The sequence below is a fragment of the Myzus persicae genome, unplaced genomic scaffold (genome assembly GCF_001856785.1).
Source record: "Myzus persicae strain clone G006 unplaced genomic scaffold, MPER_G0061.0, whole genome shotgun sequence".
NCBI classification, from domain to species: Eukaryota; Metazoa; Arthropoda; class Insecta; order Hemiptera; family Aphididae; genus Myzus; species Myzus persicae.
Window position 1 is genome coordinate 106,531 of NW_019103947.1, and position 25,318 is coordinate 131,848.

General features: G+C 30.1%; 1 protein-coding gene across 1 annotated transcript; it reads left to right on the forward strand.

Moving 5' to 3' along the window:
- The first annotated feature begins 485 nt into the window (after positions 1 to 485).
- Positions 486 to 23,936, forward strand: LOC111036765 (clarin-3). The gene is made up of 5 exons (XM_022318926.1): positions 486 to 785; positions 19,221 to 19,467; positions 22,013 to 22,201; positions 22,268 to 22,403; positions 23,711 to 23,936. Exons 2-5 carry the CDS (start codon positions 19,248 to 19,250, stop codon positions 23,841 to 23,843), a joined length of 678 nt encoding a protein of 225 aa, XP_022174618.1. The 5' UTR covers positions 486 to 785; positions 19,221 to 19,247; the 3' UTR covers positions 23,844 to 23,936.
- Positions 23,937 to 25,318: the final 1,382 nt, after the last annotated feature.

Consider the following 25,318-nt stretch of genomic DNA (forward strand, 5'->3'; position numbering starts at 1 on the left):
TTTAAAAATACAATTTTGAATTTACCTATATTGTACATATAATTTATTGGAGTATTGAAACATAGAATCGTATAGCTGCTAATCGTTGCATCGTTTATATGAATACGCATCGCGTGGCGCCTGGCGGTAGACGTCCGGGGATGCGTAGAATTTTTCTTTATTTTTGTAAACTACTTATAGGTATAGGTAACCGGTATGTATGGGTAAGATTTTCTTTATGTCTTCAAGAAGAAACGACGTATGTTTTATTTTGCTGTATGCCCACTGATGTGGAAAAAAAATAAGAAAAATTCACCGTGCACCAAAGCCTTCACCCGCCTGCAGTTGTACCTATACCTATAGCATTAAACGGTGTGTACAGCATGTAGTTTTCGGTGTATAGGTACCTCTCTTGAATATAGTGTTACCTACAGCATAAAATAATGTATAATGTGAGTGGGGAGATGATACACGGCCGGCACGGAACGAGCGGAACTCGGCTACGGACCCACCGTCAGTTTATGTTGAACCCGTCGCGATTCGTCCTCGTTTATTCAATTCGCATCGCCGCTGCAGGTTCGTGTCCAAACAATGCATTTTCCTCATTGAAAATAGTCGAGCCGGTGAATCTAATAAAATATTCAAAACAGTTTTTTTTTTGTCGCTCATCGGCCGATTCCTGTGTATTCCTACTATAATATACTGTAAACCTACGTGTGAAGTGTGACTACCGTCGGCACTCGGCAGGACAAGTAGTCAAAATCGCCTGATTTCAATAATAGATATTCTTGCGGAATTCTTATCATGTGAGTACATATATTTTAAACATAATAATGAGAACAATAACATAGCACGATTTAATCGTTACATTTTTGAAAAACGCTTAGTTAACTGTATACCTTTAAAGTATTATATATTATTTTTTTTTTTTATTAGAGCTGTACAGAAGTTATAATAAGTTTTAGTGTTACCTAAACACGAAAACTGCTGTAGATACCAGTTATATTAAAATTTTTAATTCTCGTAACTTGTTTATGTAAATTTATCCAGTCATGACGGCTTACAATTATTATAAAAAATAATATTAAATATTTATATATAGCAGTATATATATATGCATAATTATATGTTATATTGAGTTTAGTGATAATATCGCAGTAGATTACAAATATAATTAGAATTAATATAGATTGAGATGGTAGGTTCGAAGGCATGTAGGTAGGTATTCGGGTATTTGAAAAATTCAATAATGATTATTCAACTTACAATTAATTGTTCCTCGGCGTTTAAAACCGATTGCACAGTTATTAATTGGTTATAGATTTTGGCTGCTAAACGTCACTTAAGTTGTGTTCATTCACTTTGTACAGAGTAATAAGTATACATATATTATATAAACTGTGATATTAAAGAATAATAATTAATAAAGAAAAATTGCAAGACTAGTTTAAATATATTATAGGTCTTTTTATAATATATGACCATTTTCATCAAAATATTGATGTTTTGAATCGTAATAAACACATTTACAATAACCCTAAAATAAAAACCTTCCAAATATATACCCTTATTTTATAAAGTAGTTACTGATAGGTCAATAAGATTCGTTTAGACACTATATATGCATAATGTATTCTTCATTGCCCTAATTCCATCAGTAATTACAATTTCTAAAACTGATTTTATGTCAGTATTATCTACTTAATATGATTTACATGTGACATCAAAATTAAATGTTCAATAATTGTTAATAAAGGGTCCAATTGTTTTCCTATGTATCTTGTAAAGGTTACAAATACGTACCAAAGTACCATATTTGATGTTACACAGTTTGCCGTTTGGATGTATAATATTCAATTTTTTTTTAAAGATAATTCATTAATTTAGTAGTTAAAACGTCGAGTTTGTATTTTGAATTTTTTCTTGTATTATTGATTCACCTTCCAATACAAGCTATCCATGTATATACATGAGATGAGATCGTGTATAATATAGCATTTCATCTGTAGTGGTACTATCGCTACCACACAGGCGTGCGGGGGTCGAAAAATTCTTCACACTTTAAATTTTTGATTTATTTACAAAATATATTAAACATCTATTTTTGTTTATTATAAACGTTTTACACAGAAAAAAAAAACAATTTACTTTAATCTATAATTATCTTGTGTGGCTAAATAATGTATTGTAGTAACTAGTAAATCGAGGGGAATTTGTATCCCTACTGTATAATTTATTATTCTTCACAACCAAGCACAGACAAAAAACCAGCACACATCATATTACAATTAAATTCCTACCCACTTCATACTTTATCAGATAATTGATTACTGGTGGCTGGTCCGTCCATCGCAACAATCGCAACAGTTAATAATAATACCTATACCTACAATGTATGCAAATGTTTTTTTTAACACATTATATTATGAATCTCCGCTATCGGAATTATCGAAATGTTTCAATACACAAATAGTGTGCTCACGCATCACGTCCTATATACGTTTTTCTCCGCAATTCGCTTGCGCGTTTTTTTTAGTTTGTTTACATATACTCTTACCTACAACGACATTACGCTGGTATAGGTATAGAATATATCCACAGAATAATGAACCTTATCGATCGAGTCCGTGTATAATATCGTTACAAGGTCCGCCAATCCATGCAGCATAATATACAGCTGGTGCAGCAGTCGCGTACCACAAACCCAGTTTTATCCGTCGTAATTATTGCTAATATATCAGCTCGCATTATCAAACTCGTCGTGCACTTGCCTACATACCTCTACCCGTTGTGTGCAGAGTATAATAATAATAATATATGACTTTTGGTCGGTTTTTTTACTGTCGTTTCGTCGCTGTACGTTTAATACTATACATTCTTCGAATCTCGATAACTCGAAACTCGCGAGGTTTTTAATGGTCAAATTTGAGATACTGTTTTATATAGTCGAAATTACCGGCTTTCAATTAAGTAGGTGCATTACAACCTTTTAACTAACTATTTTAGTACTCTCGACCAAACACACTGTTTCACACAACTTATAAAAAAGTTAAGCCGACTGAAAATTATCCAACTATTTAGGTATACTATAACCAATTTTTTTCCGTTAACATGTGATGATAACTCTATATATAACCTCGATGATTTAACATTTTTCTTTTACTCCTTGAAGTGTTCCACGTTTGGTGAATCTCCAAAAAATACGCTTAATATAATAGAATTTATTTTTATTTCCCTCGAAATTTTATCATTATCTATAGTTGACGAGACTCGACTGCGTATTTGATCGCTATAGTGCGGCGTATAGGTACACGCACGACGCTGACACGAAAAATTGCGACGGCGTTGACTTTTTCGCGTACCCATCGTGTAGGCGGTATACATGGATGACGCCATCGTGTAACCGCTGTAGTGCTGTACCAAGGTACCTTAATAGGATTGACGTACAGGTAATCACGTAATAATTGCGGGAATTGGCGTATATACAAACGACTGCAGCTGTTTGTGCGAGACGCATGATAATATTATTATAATATATATTTCGATATATCATACGCGTCGTCTCGATATTACCTCATATTCCGCATATTATTCGCGACTTGCTCGTATGTAATATTATTCATACCGGGTATTACTATTATAGGACGCATTATATTCGTGAGGAATCCGCTCGAAGATTCCGCTCTGCGACGATTATCCGCAGCGTTTCCCACGATAGGTACCTATGTACCATAAATACGCGTGTATATATATATATATATATATATATATATATATATAGGTGCGCATCGTGATCCCGACTGCGGGGGACCGTATATCGTGGTATAGTGTTTAGTAGTTATGCAATATTGCAATTCGTTCGGATCGTTCCGAGAAAGACGCCCAAGAAATGAGTGGAAAACGGCTGGATTGCAGCTGGCAGTCGCGCTCGTGGTTAATATTATTATTATTTATTATTATAATATTATTGTACCTATACGGTGGTACGGAGCAAAACGTCACGGAGACGACCTCGCGGTTATTCAAAACGATCGAAAAGCGAATTTCATTGTTTTAGACCGAAGGACGCGCGTTGTTTGATCCGCTGCAGTTATACGGCACTGACAACCCCGCTGCACAATCTACGACGAAATTTCAAATTCCCGAGCAAAATATTATTATTCGGAGTATTTCGACGTATAAAAATCATATTAACATTTTTAATACCTAGTTAATGAGTGTAATACCGTAGTAACTTATAAAAGTTATAAATGTTTAAAGTTTATAATAATAATATGCGAGTGAAATAGTGAACAAATATTTTGTGGTGTACCCTATATTGGGCCACTCCTATGAAAACATTAAATATACTTTTGATACATAATTGTAAAGTTATCTCATAAGCTTTATACAGGTCTAAAATTATAATAAGATTAATAGGATTTCTATGAATCGAGTAATCAAAAAAAAAAGTCTGACTGCAACAACGAATTTTAATAATAATGTAAGATGTGGTTGAAAAAAGTAAAGAATTACAACGATAAAAAATAGTAAATAATTAAACCTTTTTTGCAAAAACGTTGGTTTATAGCGACTTAGAATTGTGTAAGAAAATATACTTTTCAAAAACTGATGGCATTTTTTTTTTTTTTTTGGAAATAATGGGCGTGTTACTGTATAAAATAATTACCCCGTTTACCTTACCTGCAGTTGGCAATCTACACATTTACTACCTATATAGTTACTGTGTATGCTACACAATATCTATGTGACTATGTTGTTGTACAACTATCTCAATATATATTTTCTCTGAAATCGAAAAAAAAATCATCGATAATACGTACCTACGCTATATTATTATGGTATTATATTATACTACAACTATTATACTATTATTATTATTATTATTATATGGGCGACGAGCCTGCTGCTGCTGCTGCGATTGCCGCGCGCGCGTTTCTATACGAAATAATAAGTAATAATAACGGTTATTATACAAGCGCCAATATTGCTCGACGACATTTTACGGTTACAACAACACTGCACCGGCACAATAATAATGTATAGCTGTTTAGGTATTCTGCAAGTATACTACACGGCTGCACTTTCGCCTTCCATTGTAATTATTCAAAGAGATGCGCTGCCGCAGTAATTGTTCGTGTCTATAGGTATAATATGATGGTCTGCTGAGAGCTCAGGGGCTGCTGTACCTACCCATACCTAGGTATATACTGCAGTATTACAGGCATCGGTGCGGACTTCTCGTAATATAATGCCGATTTAATAACAGTCATAAATCGTTGTGACTGAGTTATTGTTGCGTTTAAAATTTAACGGCGTACACGCACAATCGCGAATCACTGCATTTATATATACACCGATGAACCGTAAATTATTATATTTATTATGTTGCATTGGTATCTCTATACGTTTTTCCGTTCGACATTTTTTTCGGTTGAAAGACAATATTATATTAAGCAGTAGAGGTACATTACATTCATTTTTCAATAAATTTTACGATACAATATTGAGAATGGCCGACGTGGCATGCGCATACGTATTTAAACAAGAATCTGTGTATAGGACGTAGGTATATTGTATTATGTATAGGTTCCTACCTATGTCTTTGCAATTAAAGACGTTAAGTATTCCATTATATTTTACGTTCCATGTGATACATAATGTACGATATATTTACATTCTACACATTAAAAACTTAATAGTAGGCAGAGGTACTCAGTAGTTACTGGTTGCATTCGAGCCTGACTATGACAAGCGACAGTATTGTTGTGTACTCTTGGTTTTTGATGGGAACAATAGTTACAACCTTGACCGCCGTTGTGTATATTGTACATAACAACTGCAACAGCCGTCTCGTGAAGGGTCGCAAGTCGCAGTCGTAGTCCACGTCTATATACAAGAATATTATAATATTACCAAACAATACATTTCATTAGTAGATAAAATGCAGGTCTGTTTGACAACCTATAGGCTATATTAGGTAGGTATCTACAATTTCTTCCATAAAAGCTTGACAACACAATAAGGGATAATGTCTCGAGAAAACTCTAATCACCGCGAGTATTAAATAAGGATAATATATGGTTTACAATGCATAGTAATATGTGGCATAATAATGTGACATTATGAATATGTAATTGGCTTTTAGAAGTTAGAACACAAGATAACACTATTTTTTAACCAACGATTCTAGACTATGTATGTATGTATGTATGTGGAGAAACAGCCAACATCATACATAAATGCATTTATATACACAAAAATGATAAAATATATAAACCATCTTAGTTAATAACTTAATAATATAATATTATTACCTATGTAGTTCAAAACCGTTTTCTTTTCCGTTTAATAACTCATAGACTACTCTACATCATATGGTCCCAGTTCAAAACAGTTTAGGGCCAACCCCGAAAATTGATATTAAAACGATACTCATCGTAATAAATTATTTTAAGGATAGACGTAAGTAAATAATTGAAAAATTATCTGAAGGTTACACGAAAAAACAAATCATGTCGTTATAACGACTACGCGTGATGATTTCATTATCCGAGTTATTAAAGTGCACCGAGAAAATCATCAGACGCGTATATGATTTGGCACAGCATTCTCTAATCTCTAGGGCAAAGTTAATTAGTGCTCGTTCACGATTTAAAAAATCAGGTTACGATGTAAAGTGGAGAAAAATGTCGGGACGTATAGTCTGCGGATCGCGATATGTACCAAACCGAGTTCTCATATTATTCGCACGCGTATATTGTAATTTTATTTAAAATAGATATTTGTAAGGATTCTCCTTTTCCAGACGACTTGACCGCGATCTATACCTGTATATTACGATACAGTATATATTATGTGTCTGGTTGTCTGCACGTGTACACTGTACAGTTATATTATATTACCTATAGGGTATATGGGTATTAATATATTATGATGTGTTTTTGTTTCCGACAATGAGTTTTTTAAATAATTTATTTTATTGGAAGTACTTAAATTAATGTGTATCGGGACACTGGTCGCTATACAAAAAAAAAATAGTGGTCTCTATATATAAGCATAATATAATATATCGTAGCTGTAAAACTGGTTATAATATATTATACGATATTACGATGTTATATAGTCTGCAGAGGAAAATATTTCGACTCATTTTATAAGTATCTACCTATGCTTATATATATATATAGGTATGGACTACGGGTGTACAACAGCTGCTGAGTGTCTCGTGTAGCGTTGGGGTTGACCGAAATTTCTGTAAAGTGCATGCGGCTGTTGTGGTGTAAAAAACACACCGTCTGCTATATGTATAGATATACAATAATATAATACAATATAAAAATATTTTAATGTCGTTGTATTGTGCAGCACCACATGGAGTGCTTTTTCGGCGTGCTCCACCTGCCACAACGACTGCGATCCCGGCTTTTAATCGAAACGAAAATACACATTATATAATTATAATTATGGTATAGTAGGTTAGGTTAGGTGCTATGGTACCACGGATACGTACATTATATCTATAATATCTAAATTGACGTTTTACAGATATTTATAATAATAATAATATGAGAACGGAACTCGATGCATTCTCAGACCACGCGTCCGCGGCGTAGCGTGTAAAAAATATAAATGTCCATGTGCACAGTTGCGTTTTAAACCGCGGGGTTGATAATAGGTACTATATTGTAAACGAAAAAGTCTGATGAAAAAAAAACACTCGGGTACCCATGTAATATATGTTACAATTTTATGATGTAACATTGTCTGCCTTTTGTCCCATGACCGACGGCGTACCTATAACAATATAATATATGATATTTTGTTTTGTTTTGCACCCGATGGCTAGAGATCTGCACCAAACCGTATCGCTCGGCTCTATGAACCTAAAATACAGATCTCCATGATGTATTGATGTTACACTATAATATATAATATCGGTATTCGATCAATACCATATATAATGATGGTCAGATGATCGTAGCGATCGTCATGATACCTACACTCCTCGTATTCCTATATAAGGTCTCCATCGTAGGTATAACAATGAAATATAATATTATTTTCTATTTTTTATTATTTTATTACTATACGTATACACCTATAATCGTCGCACATGGCGTTCCCATTTTACATCACACTCACATAAAATATACCGATAAATGCGTTTGTTATATGTATATACCTACCTATATAGTCGGATTATGCTATGGATTTTGAGTTATGTGGTACTGTATGGTCTCCATTAATAATCATAAGTATAGTACAGCTGACTATAAGCCAATGCACTACGCTCATAATTCGTTCAAATCGATGTGCGCACTGACGCGTTTGATTTAAAAAAATACATGTAGATTATAGGTATAGGTAAATGTTGCTACAATAATTAATTAAACTTGACCAGTTGCAGTATTCGTTGGTTTACGTTCAAAACAATGCAATTATCCCGACAATGCTTGATACATATTATATACTATTGGGTGTTCCACCTATTGTTTTCTGCTGTAAAATCTCCTCTAATCACTATCATTACTCTTAACTTACTACTTATTATAATGTACATGTACCTTTGGGCTGCCGTTTGTCGTTAGTAAATAAAATAAAATAAAATATTATACTGCGATGACGTAGGTAATGACGCTGCAGTGTTATAGGTATTACATCTTATACTTTATATGATAGTGTCCCAGACTATAAAATATTAAAATAATAGTATTCGTTTTCTATAAAATTATAACAGCTACATTTTTCCCTTCGTTTTACATCAATTAGATTTTACATAATGTGTTGAAAAATGTGATAGTACCTACTACTATATATTGTTTAGTCTTTAAACATTCCAGATGATCATCCATCCGAGATTTAATACATTATAATATTATAAAATAAGTATACCTGTACGTCACGTTGTACTTATTGTTTTACGTGGTTCAGTGGTTGGCTACAACGTTACTATATACAGTTATACAGTCGTTAACTATATAACGTTATAGAACGCATAAACTTGGATTTATTAATTATTAGTACCTAGATGATACTACATCAATTTCTGACTATATTATAATATTTCGAATTGTTAAACGTGGGTTATTTTTATATATTTTAATAATCTGAGCTGAAGATTGTGACTATATACAATATACATATTTATTATATAAAAATATGGTTAGTGTATATATACTTTTATTATCATAATTTATATTAAATGTAAACATAAATATATTTTGGGCTATAAAATTATAAATTTAACAAGTATCTATACTATAGTATCTACCTACCAATATATCATATACCTACCTGAACCTACCTACCAACCTATAATATAGTATGCATATGCAATGAACTGTAAAATAAAATTAATGTTGGAAATAACCTATATTTACGATAACTCATTAAGTTATACGTAAATTGTAAGTATAAACAATATTTGTGAATGGTCTTTCAGACAATAGATTTATTCAAACATTTAAATATAACGATTATAATAATGTATATACCTACGCATATAATATATTATACTATAGGTATGAAAATATAACGGGTTTGACTATTAAATGGTGAGAATTAAATTATAATTTTATACTTACTGTACTATTAAACCTTACAAATAAGATGCGAAAGTCATTATATTGAAATCTCATACATGTATGTATATACATATATATAATTTGAACAGTCGAGAGTAAGTACGTTTAATTACGAAAATATGAAGTGTTCCTATACATAATATACTGAATAATGAGTAATATTTTAGATAAAATTAATGCTAGAATGGTTGTTTACAAATAGTACTTAATAAACTGTTTAATTTAACTATTTTATAAGTATTAAGGCTTATAATTTTATTGGAAATTACAAAATAATGTTCAATTTAGTTCATTTTTAGAAGGCAGGGATTATAGGTAATAGCCAATGGGTACATAGGAACTAATGTAAAAGTTTCACTGTCCACTGATTAAGACGATATATAAGCTTATACAATTATAACACATTTGTCAATACTGTTTGTATACGACTATTTGGTATACATTTATATACCTGATATTCCTGTATTAGATGAGTAATGTATGATTAACTATATTTTAATGTTAGGGGCTTAAAATAGTAATATAAAAATTATAAAGTATATAGTCATTTTAAACTAAATACATCTCGTTTGTCAGGTTTAAATGTTTAATAGTCACATATATTTTAAATCTCAATTCTTAAAATCTATATTGTGTAGCTCATTATATTATAAAAATTGATTTTTAATTTTTATAAAATATACACTGAGTCTAGTTAGGATTATATATGCGTAGAACGTAAATGGTATATATACTCTGTAATGGCTAGTATAATATATTATTATTATAATAAACATAAACTGCAATAATCTATATATACTTTAAGTATAATTTTGTAACATGACATGAAATTATTAAAATGTATAAATTATATTATAATAAAGATTCATATAACAGTAAGAATCATATTCATGTGGTACTTACAAGTTACATGGTACTTACAAAATAGATTTGAACTGCAGTATTTAAAAGTTGAATTACTCGATGGCGTCATTGTCTTAATTTTTGCAGAATGTGAGGGCGTGGATGTGCATCCTACGATAGTAATAAAACTGTATTATTTGATTATTTTTAAATCTCTAATTTATTCTTTAAAACATATGATTTATATGAATATTAAATATATCCAATGATATCTCTGTAAATTGTATATAATGTACCTATTGTGCAGATAGCCGATAGGTATATATATCTAATTTACATTTTATATAACTATATACATATTTTAACATAAGAAAACAATTTTAAAAATGATTAGGTATTCTAGCATTGCTTATAAATTTAAATTCAATGGTACTAGGCAGTATAGGTACATAAATACTACCATAATACATACTATCTACCCACCTATCTAGTATCTACCTATATATATAATAATTTACATAATATATATATTAGTGATCACTGGTATAAGCACACCCTGGTCTACGAACTATAAGTAATTAGTACCTATATATATATAAACTATTAATTATTATAAATAATACAGTGGAACCTCAATAACTTAATAGGCCAGGGGTAAAAAAAACAATTTGAGGTATAGAAAAATATGTATGTGCATTTTGAAATTCAGGAGCCTATTTATTCCTTCGAATTATATAGAGTTCGACTTATAGACATTTGATGAGTTTTCGAGATTCCACTGTTTACACTTGTATACTAAATAAAATTAACCGAATTCAATGTGGGACTCATCCTCAAGGAAAGATACCTTTGGGGTGACCACGACTAAGATGGGAGGACCAAGTCAGGAAGGTTGTACAAATGCTGAACTCAAAAGTCGAATGGCATGTCTTAGCGATGGATAAAGGGAAGTGGCAAGATCTGTGTTTGACTGTATTATCTCAATAGTCGGTTACAAAGCAAAAGAAGAAGAAGAATCAATTAGCCAACGTTTTTATTTTTTTTTTAGATAACTATATAGGTACAAACTTGTACATATATTGTAGGTACAATAATTTAAGAAAATGACAATTTATATACAGTGACTTGATTGAAGACTTAGTCAAAAATGAACAAAACAAATCAATCCTAATTACTTTTTGTATTATATACATTAATTTATGTATTGTATTTATTATTTATATGCTATAATATATATTATACATTATATACGTTATACAAGTAATAATCAATACATTTTTTGAAACTAAGCTAATATTATATATAGATAACTGTATATTAGCTACCTAATATACCTGTTTCTGTGGAAGTTTGGAAAAAATTGTCTACCGGAAAATAATTTTATTTAAAATCGAATCATATTGAGGGGAAACAAGCCGATAAATGAAAATAAGTGAACCCTTGCGAGTTCCTACCTGTAATAAATAGACAATAGTATCTACTTTTAGTACTTTTAATACATAATAAACCTATATACGCCCCATTATCCATTTATACATTTAAAACTATTATTATCTGACTGGTTTGTGCGCGCGGTAATGGTGTTGAACGGAGACTTAAACGCCCTCGATTTTTTCTTTATAATTTATATTATGTATTTACATTTAGCCATTTAGGTACCTACTCGTAGCAATAAATACATCGTGGCAACGCGGGTTGGTCGTCGACTTTTGGTCGTATTCGACCTACTTAATACATTTATTTATACAAACCTACGGTTTTATGCAATGTGTACAAAATCATTTTGTTTGGTGTTTTTTGTTTTTTTTCCATAAGATCTTATCGAATCATCTCTCCGATCACGCCGTAAGCCAGTTTAATCAGCCAAACCCATGGTCCGGAGAATGGTCCAATGACCCGGCTCACGTGTGTATCAAATTTAATATGCAGGACGTGGACTCGTGCACCATTTAATATTATATATTTTACACGAAATTATAATACGATACGACGACTGCAGCAACCAATACAATATAATATTATACATACGTTGCATAAAATTAAAAAACCCGTGGTGATATAATTTATACATAATATGTATATATTATGAAAAATTATATTATATCAATAGATTATTTACGTAGGCATATATTCTTATATTTGATTTTGTCATATATAATTTTAATACTAGGGCGCATAATACATAAATAACCTTGACCCAATTTCGTCGAAATAATTAGTGTTTGTGTGCATAGGGAAAGTGAAAATTCGGTGCACCTAATAATATTATATTTATATTAAAAGTAATTTGATATTTTGCTCGCAATCATTATGTCGTGGTATTATTGGTAAAATGGTTTTGATATTGCACACGTGAAAGCCAATAATAATAATATGTAGGTATAATGTATATATAACCGTATATATTCTGTATACTTTCATATAATAATCATACACTACAGTAATCGTTAGAGCATGTCAATATAATTCCCCTCGATCTCCAGCACGCGCTTCTATTTATATTTAGAACTATATATAGGAGTTGTGTAAAATTATTTTAAAAAAATAAAAATACTTCAATAGATTTCGACAAAGCTAATTTGTATAAGAATATTTCTTTAATTATATATTTTGAATTAATATGATGTGTTGACATGTATTTTGTTATTCATTACAAAATTCTCAGAATAATGTATTTATTAAGCTGGTAGTGATATTGGAACTATGGCAATATGATGACGATAGGTACAAGGTACGTGTTGTATATTATGACATCCGGATCAAATCGACAAAAAATAGAATATATATTTTACTAAGTGAGATGCATACGGTAAAATATGAATTTTTTCAGAATCCAAACAACAGTGTGGTCCGGTCAATATTCCAAATAACTGCGAATAATAAATATAATATATACAATAATAATCCGTATAATTTAACAGTCATAATATATATATATACTATTATTTTTTCCCGATACCATATTTACAAATTTGTATATTATGTTCTTTTTTCTTTTTCAAAAATGTCTAGCAATAATAACACGAACGAATGACTTAAACACGGTTAACGATTTCCTTCTTGTCCCTACCTACCTACTTACTGTCTTCTAGAAGTATTATACTACCATAGTACATATAGATTATAGGTATAGACTATAGGTATATTCTATATTATAGGTTCTTTGTAAACATGTTAAAATATAACATTGAGGACATTTCCGTCTTCGCCATGGTCAGGTCACTGTGTTAATTACTTTTCGGACCATGGCTAATTTTCTAGTAGTTATCATCGTGTAGGTACATCCGGCGTAGCTCAATTCGATTAACAACAAGACATGGACATGAGTTAATTATTTGGTTACAAAACCATTGAGAATATTATGTATAGGCATATACTACGGTATAACTGATATTAAAATTACATTATCTACGTGTTTATAATAAATCTATGTTGTATATTATTTTGCTTACTGGAAAATACAAAGAGGGTTAATGAATCTCTTGTCCCTATATAGTATATACATATATTATAAAATATACATAACCTAAAGAAAAATAAGCATAAATTAAGAAAAAATAAACAATGTAAGTTGGTACTTTTCATTTTTCCGCCTTTTATCTTAATTAATTTTATTACCTATTGAATATGGATAATGAAAGTTGCTAGTAAAGATTATCAGTCCTATTGTTAACATATATTTCATAATTTAGTTTTTGTTTATAAGTATCGAAGTGTGTAGAATACAAATATATTGTAGTACATAATATATAGTATATCAGTAAAAAGTACAAAACATCAAATGAGTATATACTATGAAACTGAAATTAGAAAGAAATTTTTAAGTTATATTAATCCATCTTATGATTTCCGATTTATAAACAAACGAGCACAATCTCAGCACTGTATATATCGATAAAAGCAAGCGAATATAGTTTCTATAATAATGAATGTGAAAATTAACGTGAATTAAAACTACAGCAACACATATTTTACAAAAACTATACAACAATTTTACCTTATATTATATCTATATGTCTCTATACTTACCTACTTAATATTTACTATAACTTTTATTAAATTATTATTTTGACTGGAATTTTAGATGAAACATACCTATGTGCTTTAAACCATTAAAGTAGGTACCTACTTGTAAACGGTTTTAATGTTTATTTAAAAAAAGCAAAAATGAATAGATTGAGATGATCATAGTTCATAATATAATAATATGAAGTATACGGTGTATAGGTATGCAGCGTATAAACTTAAAATTTAGGTGTAGGATATCCGTTTAATACGCACTGAAAAAGTGATGGTATGAATTAAAAATAAATAAAGTAACGTCTTATCAAATAAACGAAGATGTGCCACTTTTTATAGGTAGTCCAATTTTTTTTTCGTATTATTCCTATGAAACTAGTACATTATTAGTTATTATTTATGCGCATATATCAGCGCTGAACCGAATTTTTGTCGGTTAAAAATTACGATCTACCTATATGTACATGATTTTGTAATATTACACGATGTACATGTACCTATATATGAGTTTGAGTATTTTTACAGAAAGGTTTCAGAAACCTCATACATCACAAATAAAATAAAAATATTATACTTATTAGGTTACTTTGTCAAAGCTGTCGTTTGAAAACCTGCACAGTGATACATAGTATAAGGTATACCTATAATGTGTGAAATATGAGAGGTCTAGATATAATATAATAAGCATAAATGAAAATGTCTTGGGCAATTTTTAAGGGGTCATTTTTTTTTTACTATATATTATAGGTAGGTATTCATAATATAAATACACATTTAGTTTAATAATCTTAAATTGTTTATATTAATTTTGTATTACGTTATAGAAGGGTCTAGACTTATAGATTGTTTACCTAAATATCCTCATTTCTGTAAAATATAATATTATTTATGGACATAATAAGATTATCATCATAAGATTACTATTAACTTGGTAATAAAAAATTCTGCAGTTGAATAAAATTAATAAATATTCAAAAAAATAAGTGGACTTATGTAGGGTTTATGGCTATTATTATGCGTGTTGCAAACCTATAAGGTATAACTAAATTTATAAATTATTATTAACATAAATAACGCATAATATACATGGATGGGCAATGAAATAATAATATTAATTTTGGTTGTTAAACTGACAATTATTTATATTATTTAAATTATTTAAATATGCAATTATTTCGATACACTTTGTACTTTTGTAGAATTGTAGGCACAACAATTAATAAATTACAATTTTTTTTCCAAGATACCAAAATATCAAAAACTTCTTAAAACACGCGTTTATAAAAATACGTAATCCGATTATAAATACTTATAATTGGAATTTTTAATTTAATATAACTATACTGCTTCGTCATCATTGTTTTTATTTTAAATGTATGAACTATTACGTTGGTTAAGTTGGAGCGTATAGTCTGATTTATGCAATTATATCATTCCTTTCTGAAAATAAAATAACATTTTCCCAAAATAATTTCAAATCTAAATAATGTTTGAAGGTACATATATTATTATAATGTTTAACAGGTTTGATCGAATAAAAACTATTGTAATAAATCATACACCCTATTGCCGAGAAAAAACATGACTATTTCTCATCGTGCAGTTGTGTAGGTATATAATTCATAAATAAATATAAATACAAACGGAGTGTACAAGGTCAATGACTATACACTACATTAGGTGTCAAGACTATATACTTGCATCCATTAGTCAAGTGCTACTTAATAACTGGACCATTTATTCATTTATAGTTTGCGCAGCACGCGAATGTAATTTTTTCTTTTGGATTTTATAATTTTCTTCAATAATTAGTACAGAGGCGTCCCCGTGGTGAGGCCGAAGTGGGAGAGCAATTACCAAGTACCTATCTACCCATCTCTAATCTCAACCTATACATACCAATACTATATAAGTTCTCAACTAGATTGTAAATGCGCAATATAATTTCGAAATATTAAACTGACATTTATCACATTATTTCATTTAAGTCAATTACAGCAAAAGTATTGAAAAAGTAATTTATTTAAAAGTATACCTATTCTGAATACCAGAATACACTTCTGAATTCTTCAAATTTACTCAGTTTTCTGCTGGTTCATACAAAAATAATGATTTAATCTGAAGATTCTACTCTAAAAAAATAGATCTATAAAATATCCAAATATCCAAAATGTTTTCACATTTTTAAGGAATAATGTGCAGTTAGAAAGTAGAAACATTTGATTATTTGTCATTACTTTAGTAACCATGAAACTTGATTAGTTCTAAATGTAGTATTAGAAAATAAATAACAATTTACCACGAGTGAAGAAATATAAAATCAATAAATTAAAGAACGATTAAAATCATCGGATTTTAATAATCACATAGGTAGACAGGACTAACCCACACTACTTCTTCCTATATCTTTGCAAGAAATACTGGTAACAATTTTACATCATACCTGAGTAAAACCCATAATGATGATGAGTCAGAGCGAATGAGAAAAACATACTTGACAAATAAGTGATACTTATATGTGGCAATGAATTAGCTTTTATATCTTTTTAAACACCAATTAACTTGTAGTAATTTACTAAAAATATTGTAAATTATATATGTATTGTATTATTGCTCCAAATACCAGCTATAATAATATACAATAGTTTAAATTTATATTATCAATTGACCTATAATAACTATATTTTTGTCATGCGAAATTAAATAAATTAGTATTTATAAATGTTTAAATGTAGGTACTTATTCAATTTATTTTTATTTATAACGTATTAACGTAGGTAGGTATATAATTGTATACATTTTAAATATATGTTCTCATAGCGTTTCGAATTTACTATTTAGTAGGTATACAGCCATGTAATATTATATACGACTTTAGTGTTCATGTAAATTAAGATAATGATAGTTTAATTTTAATTATAACTATAAATTTATTAATAGAAGATGTACGCGTATACCATTTTAACTAACATGTCAATTTGTTAATATATTAATTAAGAGTTGCATTTTTAGATAGTTATAGTTGCGTATGAACTTATACTGTGAACCGCCTATACACTGCCGCTTATACTGCAATATTATAATAAATTTAGCAATTAAGTAAAATTATTGATTTAGTATTTACTATTTTAGTCTTTAAAAAAGTCTACGGTTTTGAATTTATATTGGATTTAAGAATATATTTCTTACACTTTTTATTGGAAATAACATTGTTTCTGTATATTATACATACCTAATACCTTGATACCTGCAGTCAAATATCATTTTAATAACTACGACCAGATCTCTAGACTTACCAGATATCGAGCAATATGTGTGAATTTCAATACTTACAACTTACAATATTTTTTTCATGCGCATATAAATATGACCACATTTATATTTATTTTGACTGACAATGGATACCTAGGTACTCGTGTCCTTTTTTTGTTTAATTTGTCGTAGGTACAGTGAAAGTCACCAAGGAGCGAAATCGTTTTTCCACGCTGCACCAAACGTTTAATTGGTTTCTGTGACTTCCTCGGTCCTCACATAGTAATAATATATATGGTCGATTTCTACCACGGGATGTCAGTTTTTTTTCGCCGAGTATTCGCAAATTGTATAGATTATACTTGACATAGGTACTTAAATACATGCACACGTCATTGAAATATATTTTGGTTTTTTGCTCTTTCTCAACCTCTTTTACGCATCACCAAAACCGTTTTTAATGAACACCGCAGACACCATACAGTGTATATTATATAGGTAGTTTCACGTGCTGAAAAATATCATGGAATGAAATGCACAATGTTATAATTATATGGTACGTAGGTATACCGTATATTGATTATAAAATGTCATTTGTGCAGAGGAAATTAAAATGACAAAGCAAAGCGTCTTAACGTTAAAGTTCGAACAATACGATCATTTTGTCTGTAACATACAACTAATATACAATATGATATTATGATGTATAACACAGTAGGTACCTATCTACAAATTCGTTGCTCCAAAACGGTTTAAAATTACCTCCACACTATCACTCATCGAGATAGTATGAATCTTGGTCAATGATATGGTTGCGAACATCACGGTTCGAGCGAGCGAATTTCTACTTTATATATATATTATACAGGTACATCACGAAATCAGCTAAGCATTTATAATCGTTTTTGTGTTACCACAGATAATACCCTGGCTATTATATATTTTATTCGTCAACAAATTTAATGGGATAATATTGCATAGAAAAATGTATTTAATTTCGAATAAATAGGCTTTAAAATAACTAAGATGGCGTGTAGGTTGTTTTCACTTATTAGAAGCTTAGGGTTTGATACCATATTATACGAGTAGACGTTTAATAGAAATATAATCTTTTAAAAGTAGTAATTTTTAATTGTTTTGGAGTTAATCCAACATCTATAATCGTTTTATCATTACATCTGTAATAATTATAAGTTATTCTAATTCCACTTGTGGTCAAAATAACATATTTTAATATAAAAATATTATATCGTGTTTAAAATCATTTTTATGGGATATCGGTGTAGTAGTGAAGTGTTGAATGAACAACAAGTAGGTAGTCTTAAAAATATTGTCCATGTACGTTGGTGCATATCAATATATTATAATTTACGTACGACGATTTTCTATCGATATTATTCATGTAGAAGTCGACATTCAAACGTATATTACTAATATAGGTTAATTTATTATATCTAACTTATGATTTATTATTCATACATTAAATACGATTTACCAAACTGGCAAAATGTAACGTGTGTGTGTGCATTTGATCAACAGGTGAACGGTTTGGCATCGCTGGGAACGATGAACTTGAACAAGCGCCGGCTGATATTCTGCACGTTTATTTACTCGTGCGCCGCCATAGGTCTCATTGGCGCTGGTCTGGGCTCCAAACGATGGGTCGTGGCGTCGGCTCGGCGCACTTCCAACACCACAGAGTCTGTTGGCCAAGTCAACCTAGGGCTGTTTTACGGCGATAAGTACTTAAATATCGGCTATGGACTACGGACGTACAGTGTCGATGGTAAGCATACCCAAACCATAACAATAATACAACCAATATAATATATTTTATAGGTACATAATATCTGTACCTATTCAACGCATGATATATATTTACATTATTGTTGACTTGATTATATTTTATAATTTCTGTTAAATTTTCTAAAATTTTCGAAAGTTTTTAATAAAAAGATTAGCAAATTATTTTTTTATTGTTTTTCTTGATTATTTTGGCACGTGTAGAACGTTTTTGCATAGCTATGGTTATAAAATAATTTTAAATTATTGAAATAAAATGTGACCGTGTAAAATTATATGGATAATAAATAATTTAAGATATAGGTTAGGTACCTATGTTAAAATTCTCAAAAGGAATATTTTGAAAAAATTATTATGTTAAAATTGTGTTTTGAATTAATTTAATCCAAAAAATATTGATATGTTAAAATTGTTTTAAAAATAAATACTGGAGTTAAACAATCGTCTTTACCATCAACATTTTTTTAAATTAGATTCCAAAATTGACTAATTTGGATTTTTTTTTTCAATATTAAAAAATAAAAATAAATATAAATACACTGTACTTGCAAAAAAACCGTCTATAAATTATGTATGAAAAAAATTGTCATGTCATTCTGTTACACCGTTCATATATTGTATATTGCTTCTGAACTTTAAACAAGTTTCGAAATACATGATGCCTATATAGTGTCTAGTTTTATATGTACTAACTTGGATCATGTTCTCGTGCCTAATAGTTACTTACAACCTGTAGGCGACTATAAGTAATTATACATGCTTGTATGTACCTATGTACAAACTTCAGCACTTGTTTTGCTCATGTGTAAAAAAGCAAATTTCATTGTGAAGGCTTAAAAATAATCTAAAGAAAGTAGAACAACTATATAAAACCTATAGTTCTCTCACATAGTATAGCCTTTCGCGTAGCCCACACAACACACGAATTCGAGATCCATAATTAGGCATGCAGGTGCTTCACGAATGAATGAAGTCCGTAAGATTTGTAGGTACGTTTCACTCTAAACGCTCACGCAGTCGTTCCACAATGAATTCCGTGCAAATGTCCTGACACCTAGTGGATACACGATTACATGGGTTGAGAGAGTTTATATGCTACCAAATCATTGTGTATACCTATGTATAATATATAGGTACATATGAGAGTAGGTATTATAATGTATACTTATCCATTAGACAACAAATACCTGGCTAGCCGTCTCACGAAAGCCGGCAAGTCAATTAGGAACTAGAGAATGCGCCTGAACGGTTCTACGCATAAAAGATAAAATTGTACGGTTTTTAATGTTTTAGTGTTATTTTCATATATACATGATAATGCACGATTTATGAATGTGCGTGATGTATAGGAATACCCGAATACATAATATATGGGTATGACTATTATGCTATTACATGGTATATTTCAATTCATATAGGTACTAATATACATTGTACAATAATAAATTAATAATTATACAGTTATTATATTGCTTATAGGTACCTACCTAGGTATATTTGTACAGGTTCCAAATAATGTGTTAGTGATAGTATGGTGCCACTGCAGGTATTATTTATATCTATAATAATTAATATGTATATGGGAAATTTGAAACCTACTTTTAAAGGTAACTTAGATACATTGCAGCCACCCATAGAATGGTACCTAGTACCTACTAACTAGTACCTACCTCAAACGTTTTGTATTATATTAGTATAGGTACCGAATTGGTCCACGAGCTCTTCCTACCCTACTGGTGATTTGATTCCCGTTAAAAAAAGGTATTTTTTAAAGGTGAGCTGAATTGCCGAATTTTTTAAGTTTCTGTTCAGATCTGTCACCAAACTAATATTAATAAAAAATAGTTGAATTTTTTAATTTTAAGCAATTTTGGCAATATAAATTCATACAGTAAAAACTGTATATTGGACTCTGTAGACGTGGAACACTTACACTATTAAAATATTTAAAGAAAGATTGCTTCAAATAATCACCTCAGCAATCTTAAATTTTTAATTCAGTTTATTAATTATTATTATCACATCTAACTATCTAAGTTCACATTCCTAAGCCTGTAAAAATGAGAACGGAAATGTGGGTACTTACAACCACCTTACTGCAAAAATCGAGAACCAACTCAAGCATTTGGCCAGTTAAAAATATCGATTTTAGTTATTCGTTAACTTGTTGTTATTCAAAAAATATTATTCATAAGGGACTAGAAGCATTCCGAGTAGCGTTTTTATTATTTACTATATACAATTACACTTTCAAAATATTTTAGTTAAGTTTAAGTTAAGCTATTTATATTATGGATTATGCATCTATTCAAAACCGTTGTATACGTACATTGGTGATCGGTAACTATACAGCTTGAACGACATCCAAATTTTTTTTTAAAGATTATCATCACTTTATAACGCATAATACAAGTCTTAAAATAATAGAAACTAACGCACCACCAGTTGTACTTACACAAAAACACATTTTTAATCAAATATATCAATCATTTCGTATTTATCTAATAAGAAATTATTTAATTTTTAAGTGATCGAAATGATGAAAATGGATCCGGATATTATGGTGTACAGCCTATGGGCATTGACCGTTATTGGAGTATTAGCCGGACTCATAATGGCCGTGGCTGCAGCAGTTTTCGCAGTCATAAATTCAGCCATCACTCCTATATCTGCGTTAGCAGGCATACCTGGTCTTTACTTTTGGAACATCAGTGCAAGTAAATGACCTTCCATCAACTGTTAGTGTTTTATCTTTTCTGACAGATTTTGTAAATTTTTTTCAGTGTTTTTTCAACTGTTGGCCGGCAGTTTATGGGTGGGTCAATATTTCCAGAGACTGCAGTACAATGTGATGAATAAGGATGACCGACGCAATAAATGGACGTCAGAAGGAAACGCTTCACTAGGATTCTCATTCTGGTTTGTTCCATTGTTTTTTCATTTTTCTTTTAAGACTGTGGTACAATTATTGGTCTCAACAGTTAGGCGGGGAGGTAGTTAATGACATTAATAAGAAAAATATAAATCTACAAAAATACAATACATAATAAAGACTAAATCATTGTCGCGGTCAGCAGCAGTGGCAAGTACAAATTACAACTGTACAAGAATTGCAGCCGCAGCGACTACCACCTACGCTCTTTCTTTTCAATCGCTATTTCCATCTACAAGACACAAAAACATTGCAACTCAGTCAACTCCTCATCTTACCAGAGAAAAAGATTCAAGAAGACGCTTAACGTACGGATCGGTGGCAAAGTCCTCTATATTTTGTCTATTGTATCATTTCTATGACACCTATACTATACCTATAGTGTCACTCTCACTACCACATAGTTTACCTCTTTAATTTTTGTAGTTTGAATAATATTAATTTTATTCGAAACGAGTAGTCCTTGTTCCACAATCATTGTCCTTTTAATGTTTAATCCATTTTTGGAAAATATTGTGTTCAGCTTACAACCATCCCCATTGCGAAATAAACTATACATTCAGCTGTCTGGACACCCACGTCTTCATCAGTTACATATAATTTTTCAGTTGAATTATAGAATGTGCTTGAACTCACTTTATCCATAATACACCCAACGGCCGACACTACTTGGGCGGGACAACTACAATCATAATGACACAATTCATAGACACTAAGTCCGTGCTTAAAGAAAGATAAAATAGGGATAATGTTTTGTTACTGAGAGGAGAAAATATGATAAATATTAAAGAGTTTAAAATGGACAACAGATTTTCTGCTGGAGTTGTGATGATCACTTAGTTCGGTAGTTCTAGAGGAACAAGAGTACATCACATTTTGAGGGATAGTGTGGCCAGTAGAAATTCATCCAATGAACTTTATTGGAATGAGAATTGAGATCAGGAAGGGGTAGATGTGGCCCAATTAGACTGGGTTATGATAAAAACAACTGCTTATCAGATCTGTACCTAGTCAACAAGTATAATTAAAAATCATAGGAACAAAAATTGAACACAGCTAGAAGAAAATAAATAGAGTAAACATACCAGTAAAACACTTCACCTGCATTATTGGTGGAGCAACTGTGTTTTCTAGTTGATGCCAACAAAGAAACATGGGGTATATGGCTGTTTTAACTGAATATTAAGGGATATAGCAGTTAATACTTAAAAATTAAAATTACTGTAGTCGCTTTCAACATTAACTGGAAGCCAAGTTAAGTTAAAAACTCTTAAATAATATTTTGATTATTTAGGTTTATAATTCTTGCATCCATTTTACACATGCTGAATATTTTCATCGTCTTCTGGGCAACCAGTAATCGCTCGAGAAAATCACCATCGCCAATCATTGAAGAAAAAACTAACGGAGCAATCATGCTGTATTAATATTTAAAGCTGTATAATTGCCATCAATGTCAATAACCATTTATAAATGTATTTAAGTGTAAATAAATAAATTGTCTTTTTTATACTATGATATATTTTATGAGTTACTTTTATTAGAATTTATAACTTAAGAAGTCAACTTGAGGTGTATTTAGAATTTACACTGAAAGAATTATAATTGCAAACAATGTAAAACCGTGATATCTGAACACTAGAATCTAGGTCCTCAGGACCTTAATGTCACATTATAGTATAGATGGAATAGTCAGAAATTCAAGGATTTTTTTTATGTGCACATTTTTCATAGTACCCATAATGTAATATACATATAATACGCATTATGCCATTATGTATTAAAATCAAAAAATTCATGACTCGCAATGATGGTTTATGTTTATTAAATATTGTTTACCACAAGTTATGTTTTTGTACTTATAGTTAAATTACGATTAAGTGTACATAAATGTATTTTTTTTATTGATTCCTAAGCCAGGCGACTATGGCTATTAGCTGTTTATAGGGCAATTGTGGTAGTAGTAAAACTTGGGACAGTAGGTTTTTTTAACGTGTGTGTTTTGTGTTTAGCAGAATTTTGATTGGGTACCAGTAGGTTTCTGAAATGCCTGGTCAGGGGATGGCGGCTATGATTAGGTATAATATAGTGTTCTACGCAACTCATAACATTATATTATGATACAAATAATATAATAAATAATTGCTGTCATTTTCTTAATTATAATAAAATAAATCATTCTAAGGACAACAAGAAATAAAAACATGATTACATAAACATTTTATTTTAATTCAACAAATTAAAAATATAATATTAACAAAAAAAACCCGACTATTAATTTCATGACAAGTGCCATCAACAAGTCTAACCCAAAAGTTAAATATACAACAAATTATTAATGAAACTAAAAAATAGTAAATACCTATTGACTATGTGTTAAAGAAAAGGCAATCTATACACAATACACATTATACAGTTTGTACGTGAAAACTAAAAATTAATTTAATTATTCAGTAATATTCTCTTAATAACTAACTATAAATATTATCGAGACATATTTAAAATATATTTCTTTGTCAAATTAAAACATAATTATTAGAACAGATATAATATAATTCCTTATAACGATCAAACAAATAATTTTGTTTTTATTGTTCATAATATTGTAGGCTTCCAAAATTATAATCAAGAGCTATATAAGGCATATGCTACACCTATACAGAATACATGTCGTCAACGTCTTAAACACGGTACTTGGAAAATATTAACAGACAAACAGTACAATTTTATTTTGCAATTGCCCATCTACAGCCTTTGATAATTATAAATTATAATACATCTATCTTATATTATAATCTATTGGGTATATGTAACAACAATTTAATGTTTAAATATGTATCACACATTCTGGTATTATGCAATCATTGTGTTTGCTACTTTGTTTATAAATCCAAATTTATCA